Source organism: Schistocerca nitens, chromosome 5, assembly GCF_023898315.1.
Source record: "Schistocerca nitens isolate TAMUIC-IGC-003100 chromosome 5, iqSchNite1.1, whole genome shotgun sequence".
Taxonomy (NCBI): domain Eukaryota; kingdom Metazoa; phylum Arthropoda; class Insecta; order Orthoptera; family Acrididae; genus Schistocerca; species Schistocerca nitens.
Genome location: NC_064618.1, coordinates 289,040,165 through 289,049,147, shown reverse-complemented (window position 1 = coordinate 289,049,147; position 8,983 = coordinate 289,040,165). Strand labels below are relative to the sequence as shown.

The 8,983-nt window shown below is 43.5% G+C and overlaps 1 protein-coding gene across 1 annotated transcript in view; it reads left to right on the top strand.

Moving 5' to 3' along the window:
- The first annotated feature begins 3,267 nt into the window (after nt 1-3,267).
- The window catches only part of LOC126260405 (insulinoma-associated protein 1a-like), a 121,423-nt gene continuing 115,707 nt past the window's right edge, over nt 3,268-8,983 (top strand). Inside the window, exon 1 of the mRNA XM_049957732.1 lies at nt 3,268-3,404. Coding sequence (XP_049813689.1) covers nt 3,268-3,404 — 137 coding nt within the window. The remainder of the gene's footprint in view (nt 3,405-8,983) is intronic.

The window sequence follows — 8,983 nt, the reverse complement described above, 5'->3', positions numbered from 1 at the left end:
GACTCACGGACACGAGGTCAGTTCTAGGCCAGGCTACGTTCCAATTACCGCCTAATCCACAGCATCAAGCGAGAAAAGTACCGTGTACGGCGACAACGGAGTTAGAAACAGTCAGTCAAATTCTTCAAGTTAATTCGCAAGTTCTTGCATACGATTGTGAACGTTGTCTTTGAACAACGCTACAAGAAAGAGTTTCGAGTTGTCTTACCAACGACAGTCTGTTTCATCACAAGTGGTAGATTGATTCTGCCAGTGTATATACACTGACCAAAAGTATCGGGACACCTGACTGAAAATGACTTACAAGTTCATGGCGCCCTCGATCGGTAATGATGGAATTCAGTATGGTGTTGGCCCACCCTTAGCCTTAATGACAGCTTCCACTCTCGCAGGCGACTTTCAGTCAGGTGCTGGAAGGTTTCTTGGGGAATGACAGCCCATTCATCACGGAGTGCTGCAGTGAGGAGAGGTATCGATGTCGGTCGTTGAGGCCTGGCACGAAATCGGCGTTCCAAAACATCCCAGAGCTGTTCTATAAAATTCACATCAAGACTCTGTGCATGCCAGTCCATTACAGGGATGTTATTGTCTTGTAACCACTCCGCCACAGGCCGTGCATTATGAACAGGTGCTCGATCGTGTTGAAAGATGCAATCGCCATCCCCGAATTGCTCTTCAACAGTGGGAAGCAAGAAGGCGCTTAAAATATCATTGTAGGCCTGTGCTGTGATAGGGCCAAGCAAAATAAAAAAGGGTGCATGCCCCCTCCATGAAAAACACGACCACACCATAACACCACCGCCTCCGAATTTTACTGTTGGCACTACACACGCTGGCAGATGACGTTCACCGGACATTCGCCATACCCACACCCCGCCATCTGATAGCCACATTGTGTACCGTGATTCGTCACTCTACTCAACGTTCTTCCACTGTTTAGTCGTCCAACGTTTACGCTCCTTACACCAAGCGAAGCATCGTTTGGCATTTAGCGGTGTGATGTGTGGCTTATGAGCAGCCGCTCGGACATGAAGTCCAAGTTTTCTCACCTTCCGCCTAACTGTCATAGTACTTGCAGTGAATCCTGATGCAGTTTGGAATTCCTGTATGATGATCTGGATAGATGTCTGCCTATTACATACTACGATCCTCTTCAGCTGTCGCGGTCTCTAAATCTCGCAGACAGAGGTATGACACAAATGACACCCGATCATCTGACCACGTTCGAAGTTCGTGAGTTCCGCGGAGCACCCCATTCTTCTCTTTCATGATGTCTAATGACTACTGAGGTCGCTGACATGGAGTACCTGGCAGTAGGTGGCAGCACAATGCACCTAACATGAAAAACAAATGTTTTTGGGGGGATGTCTGGATACTTTTGATCACATAGTGTAATTGTACCTACGCGCTGATCCACAGTCACAGCAAAGAAGTAGTTTTATGACAGAAGATAAATGTTTAGTTTTACTGTAAATATATTTCAATTGTTACATTTTACACGTGCTTTAATTATGTAATTTATCATCTGTCTGGAACACAATTCACTTGTGACAACTCGTCACAACAATTTCCACCCCTGAAACTTTCTTTTATTTCCGTCATTGTTTCTTCGATGTATAAATTAAACAGCAAGGGAGAAAGAAAGACTGAATCCTTCTCTTACACGCTTTTTAATCCGAGCATTTAATTCTTCGTCTTCCATTCCTATTGTTCTCCCTTAGTTCTTGTACCTGTTATATATACAGAAGCGCCAGAAGAACTGGTATGGGTATGCATATTCAAATAAATAGATGTGTAAACAGGCAGAATAGGGCGCTGCGCTCGGCAACGCCTATATAAGACAGAAAGTGTGAGCCGGCCGAAGTGGCCGTGCGGTTAAAGGCGCTGCAGTCTGGAACCGCAAGACCGCTACGGTCGCAGGTTCGAATCCTGCCTCGGGCATGGATGTTTGTGATGTCCTTAGGTTAGTTAGGTTTAACTAGTTCTAAGTTCTAGGGGATTAATGACCTCAGCAGTTGAGTCCCATAGTGCTCAGAGCCATTTTTGAACAGAAAGTGTGTGGCGCAGTTGTTTGATCGTTTACGCTGTTACAATGGCAGGTTATCAAGATTTAAGTGACTTTGAATGTGGTGTTGTAGTCGGCGCACGAGAGATGGGACACACGATCTCCGAGATACCGAGATAGGGTGAAGTGGGGATTTTCGCGTTCGACTATTTCACGGGTGTACCGTGAGTATCAGGAATCCGGTAAAACATCAAATCTCCGACATTGCTGCGGCCGGAAAAATATCCTGCAAGAATTGGAGCAACGACGACTGAAGAGAATCGTTCAACGTGACAGAAGTGCAGCTCTTTCGAAAATTGCTGCAGATTCAATGCTGGGCCATCAAAAAGTGTCAGCGTGCGAAACATTCAACGAAACGTCATCAATATGGGCTTTTGGAGCCGAAGACCCACTCGTGTACCCTGGGCCCGTCAACACCGACATTGGACTGTTGTTGACTGGAAACATGTTGCACGGTCGGACGAGTCTCGTTTCAAATTGTATGGACGTGTACCGGTATGGAGACAACCTCATGAATCTATGGACCCTGCTTATCAGTAGGGAACTGTTCAGGCTTGTGGAGGGTCTGTAATGGTGTGGGGCGTGTGCAGTTGGAGTGATAAGAGACCCTGACACTTCTACACACGACTTCGACAGGTGACACGTACGTAAGCATCTTGTCTGATCACCTGCATCCATTCAAGTTAATTGTGCATTCCAACGGACTTGGGCAATTCCAGCATGATAATGCGACACCCCACAGGTCCAGAATTACTACAGAGTGGCTCCAGGAACTTCCGCTGGTCACCAAACTCCACAGTCATGAACATTATTGAGCATATCTGGGATGCCCTGCGACGTGCTATTCAGAAGAGATCTCCACTCCGTATTCTTACGGATTTATGGACAGTCCTGCATGATTCGTGGTATCAGTTCCCTCCAACATTACTTCAGACGTTAGTCTAGTACGTGCCAATTCGTATTGCGGCAATTCTGCGTGATCGCGGGGGCCCTACACGATTTTAAGCGGGTGTACGGGACCCGCGGAATTCCAATTTGCTGACTGGAACGCTTTTTGTATTGTACTGTGTCATTTGACAGCCGTGTGTAGGAGTGGCACTAGAAGATAAGGGGCTGGCAGTAGTGTTCTCACGATATGCCACTAATTATGAGTCTGGTGCGCGGGAAATTCGGCACAGGTGTCGTCGGTTCCCCCTGGCCACATGGTTCGCTGCACCGTGCGATATTGTGCTGGCATTCCCATGCAGAGAGCTGGGCACAGGTGGCGGCCCGGAAGCTGCGGCGTCACGGCCGCGGGCGCAGACACAGGCGACACCTGCGCCGCCTTCCGGCAGCTGCTGTAGCCGCCCCGGCGCCCAGAATCACGCTGCCCGGGAGTTTTTAACGGCCTGCTCTGTGCCGCACCGTCACCGCCAGCAGATGTGCGCTGATACAGTTGCTACATCTCAACAAAGGATGAATCGGTATTTTGTACAGGACAGCTGCAGCATCCATATTGCAGTCGATGTTCAAACTACGTATTAACTGCAGACTGAAATAAGTATTACGCTAACTGAAGGTGGGTGTAAGCTCAAGACGCGTTTCGGCATAAATAAAAATACATAAAAATTGGCTGGTTGCTGTATTTATTAAAATAATAGAAAGAATGAGTGCTTTGTGACAGACAGGGGGGAGGGGGGGGGGGGACCAGGATTCGTTTTATGATAGGTCATACATACTCTGTTACTGTCACGGTCTCCCTCAAATACAACTTCCGTCACGTTCCACTTTTAAAATGCAACACATCTGTACAGTTATAACAATTACATAAATTTGTTTTTTTACAATAATAGTAAATAGTTAAATTACCATAAAAGAAATAAAACGTTGTAATGCAATAACAATAATGTGTATACAACATTACTTAGTACAGGACTTGTAATTCAATAAATTTTTAAATTTATTATATCTGCTTTGATAGCTTTTAATAAAGTGATGTCAAAACAAAAGAGAAAGAACTCTAATAATACTATGAACAGTGTAATGTAATTTAATTTAGCCCGACGCGGATCAGCAGTCAGCAAACTAGCTCAGTACTCAGGGTGATTACGGGACCATAAATAATTAATTGTCTCTCTCCTGAATCGTTATTTTCCCTTCAAGTCCAGTATCAGAAGAAGACGACAAAAGAATACAGAGTTCAGACACAGAACCTCGGATGCCCATGGAATTGCTATATAATTCATTTATTTACTCGCTGGCATGCTTCGCCAGCTACTCATACAATAATAATTATCGTTACATGGCATTTACACACTTCAAGTTCATGACCGCCTCAGGAGATACAGTACATACTTTAGCATAATGTCCAAGAAAGTGCAAGTCAGAGAAATATATAAAATAATTCCCATTTACTCTTCAGTCAAAGTTGAACATTTTTAATTACATCACATGTTTCGATCTCTCTGGATCATCTCCAGATCTAAGTAATTGCGTCAGAAAGCCGCCTTGTTCGTGCCAGAACCTGATAGTGTACTCCAAGTAAAAACAACAACGCGTGGACGCTTGCCGTGACTAGACTGATATGCAAAACGAGGACAATATTGTTTTCTGGAAAAAATTATCTTGAATGACAAGATTTGGTGTTATCAGTACGAACCTATCATAAAATGTCGCAGTGCATAAACTCGCTTGAAGGGGCAACGCTTTGATGACACATGACACTGCCGGCCGCTGTGGCCGAGCGGTTCTAAGCGCTTCAGTCTGGAACCAAGCGACCGCTACGGTCGCAGGTTCGAATCCTGTCTCGGACATGGATGTGTGTGATGTCCTTAGGTTAGTTAGGTTTAAGTAGTTCCTAGTTCTAGGGGACTGATGACCTCAGATATTAAGTCCCATCGTGCTCAGAGCCATTTGAACCATTTGAGCATATGACATTCGAGCCAATGTGACGCGCGAGTTGAACAACATCCGATAGGACTTTTCTAACAATTTCACATGATTATATGAACGTTGTGTGTATTGTGCTCAAGTGGGGGAGCCTATGCAGAACAGGTGAAATATTAAACTCAGCATCGTAGCTTTTCTCTATTTTTTTTATTAAACCAGCCTCGAAAGTTTTTGGACTGACAATCTGACAACTTCACAAGCAAACGTGTTACACGCATCATGTCTCACCTTAGATTCCCATAGAAATGTCCATTTTCATCTGAGGCAGCTTGTTTTAATCAGTGCTTTTTGAGCTGTTTGTACGAGCTACACTTCACAATAACGACATGACTACTACCAGCGAATAGATGCTGCTATAGGAGCACAAAATTGCTAACATGTCCCTATTTATTTAAAAGACTAACTGAAAAGTGGGGTACCAGATGGCTCATTCTATCGTCCTCAGTACCTTTAAAAATTTTCCCAAAAATGTTGGCTTTTGAATATATTCGCGCTTTTTGTAACACGCAACTCACCTCAAACTCCTACAGAGCTCCTCTAACTGTAACTCACTCAAATCGTCTAGTTCATCATTGTAAGTCGCTTATATCCATCTACTCCCAGTTGCCCTCTCTCACGCTCTCATTCAGCCCCACTCATTGTCATTATCTCTTTGTCTCTTTGTGTCATTTTCCCCTGTATCACGCCCACAGTTCACTTCGTTCTGTCCTACTACTAGAGTTTCCTCTCACTGTCACTGTCTCTATTATGCTGTCTCTTACTGCTAATATCTCATTCGTACCTTCCTACTGCTATCACTTTTCCTGTCACTATCTCTCTCTTCCTTGTTGTCGTTGTCATATATTCTGTCTCTCATTATCATTGACTCTCACCCACTTCCACTTTGTCTTAATTCCCTCCCCCCTCCCCCTCAGCACTCTACTATTTCCTATTTTGCTAGCACCAGTCATTGTCAACTACGTTCCACTGCCACTGTATCCCTCTCTTTCTCTCACACTGCCATTACCTCCTTCGCTCTTTCTACAACATAATCACTGTTTACTATCTTCTAGTATTTATTACTTCTCCGTCTCTTTGCCGCTGTCTTCTACTCTCTCAGCATAAAAAGCGCGAATATGTCCACATGCCGAAATTTTTAAGAAAATTTTTAAAGGTGCTGAGGGAAGTAGACCTGCGGCAGCTCTGATACGCCACTCTTCAGTCAGTCTTTTAAATAAACAGGAACACATTCGAATTTTTTTGCTCTAATAGCTGCATTTTTCCGATGGTTCCTTTATTTCCCCTGCTGCGGCAGGGCATGTAACATATGAAAAGAAATGTATTGGTCTGTAAAATTTAGTTTACTTATGTTCTTCTTGTGGTCTTCAGTCCTGAGACTGGTTTGATGCAGCTCTCCATGCTACTCTATCCTGTGCAAGCTTCTTCATCTCCCAGTACCTACTGCAACCTACATCCTTCTCTATCTGTTTAATGTATTCATCTCTTGGTCTCCCTCTACGATTTTTACCCTCCGCGCTGCCCTCCAATACTAAATTGGTGATCCCTCGATGTCTCAGAACATGTCCTACCAACCGATCCCTTCTTCTAGTCAAGTTGTGCCACAAACCTCTCTTCTCCCCAATCCTATTCAATACCTCCTCATTAGTTATATGATCTACCCAGCTAATCTTCAGCATTCTTCTGTAGCACCACATTTCGAAAGCTTCTATTCTCTTCTCTACTTGTCCAAACTAATTATCGTCCATGTTTCACTTCCATACATGGCTACACTCCATACAAATACTTTCAGAAACGACTTCCTGACACTTAAATCTATACTCGATGTTAACAAATTTCTCTTCTTCAGAAACGCTTTCCTTGCCATTGCCAGTCGACATTTTATATCCTCTCTACTTCGACCATCATCAGTTATTTTGCTCCCCCAAATAGCAAAACTCCTTTTCTACTTTACGTGTCTCATTTCCTAATCTAATTCCCTCAGCATCACCCGATTTTATTCGACTACATTCCATTATCATCGTTTTGCTTTTGCTGATGTTCATCTTATATCCTCCTTTCAAGACACTATCCATTCCGTTCAACTGGTCTTCTAAGTCCTTTGCTGTCTCTGTCAGAATTACAATGTCATCGGCGAACCTCGAAGTTTTTTTATTTCTTCTCCATGGATTTTAATACCTACTCCGAATTTTTCTTATGTTTCGTTATATGAAATTGAAATATCGCAATACTAAATTTACACCTCAGACCGAATTTTTCGCGGAAAGGAATTTGCATGACTACAACATGGATAACGGAGACACTTTACAGCATATTTCTCCGTTTTACGTCACGTTATAAACTGCTTTTTCGCCTCACACGGGAATTTTCTTTCGTATTTTACATGTTGAAGTAGTATAACTTTGTATCTCTGTATCATGGAAACGGGTAAAGATATCAAGAAATTTTCAAGACCGTTTGAGATCAGGATATTAGGAAGATACAAAAATTTCAGTCATTTGCTGTGCATAGCCGTCATCGAATCCGCATCGCGATTTTGATACGAAAAATTGGTAAAAAAAATAGGAGTAAGTGTGCAGTGTTCGTATTTGGACCCTGTACTGTAGAACAGCGACATTAAGACGATCCTTCTGTTGGGTATAAAAATGTTCCCTACCCCAAGAGCTATCCAAACCACTTGACCCTACCTTTTTATCACCAATAGAACCCGAGGTATGAGCAACGGAAAATTCCTTTTTTATCCGTGACGTTTTGAAATATATTAGATAAGCATGCTGTCGCGTGCATCCCAATATAATTTAACTTTTTTCTAACGGAAATGAAAGCACTTGGCCGATATTTACCAAACTTTATGGAGATGTTAATCACATAACGGGTATTAAATGATGAAACTTTGATTTCATTTGGATGTCCATCACTAACATCAGTATGAAATGTGGAAAGCTGAGAACACAGTTTTATGTTTGTTATGTGACGGAAATAAGCCGCTTGCGAATGTTATCTTGAAAATTTTTTGGCATGCCTAAAACACCTGCTGTGTCTGTTCATGAGTACTGCTGGCTGTAGGCTCGTATGAAAGTATATATCTTCCAATCATATTCTATACATGATCAATGACTGATTAGGCCGGGCAGATCAGTCGGGAATCCGTGCATTCATCAAGGCATTTGAGTCGTGAATTGCAGTGTGCGGTCTTGCATTATCCTCCTGGAATATGCTATTTGGAACCCTAGTAATGAAGGGTATAAGAAAAAGTTTCACCATTCTTGGCAAATGCCAACGCTCTTCAACAATTAGTGTTCTGTTATCAAATCCAGCAGCTCCCCAAAGTGCGATTTCAGGAGTCAGAGAGCAACAGGTTTTGAAAATCGCTGCTTCCTGTGACCTTTCACTAATTTGTCTGCTGAGACGTTAGAGTTGATCCCGCCCCCAAAAACGGAAACGCGACTCATGGGTGGATGCCATTCAATGTTTCAGTTGATTCTGGCTCTTCGCCGTGCAAGTCCCTGCTGCCTGTGGTACGTTGTCAATAGTAAACAACAGCAAATTGGATCTCGACACAGCTTCCAGTAATATGTTCCCGATCGTTTATGTTGACATCATGTCTGTAACTTCTACCCAGATTTCAGCGTTTCTAACTGAGAAGGGTAGCGCAGTGGCTAACACAAAGGACTCACAATCGGGGGGGACGACGGTTCAAACCCGCTTGCGGATATCCTGATTTAGGTATTCTGTGATTTCCCTAAACCGCTTAAGGCAAATACGGGTGTGGTTCCTTCTAAAGGGGACGGCCTCTTTCGTTCTGCATCCTCCCCAAATCCGTCTCTAATGACCTCGTTGTCGACGGGAAGTTAAGCACTAATCTCCTCCTCTTTCGGCTGTTGTCGTCCGTTTATAAGTCAGAGTCTGTTGAAAAATCTAACGACCTTCGTGTGGCATAATCATTCTCGAACTTGACTATTCTGCCTCGTGATGACTGGGTGTTGTGTGATG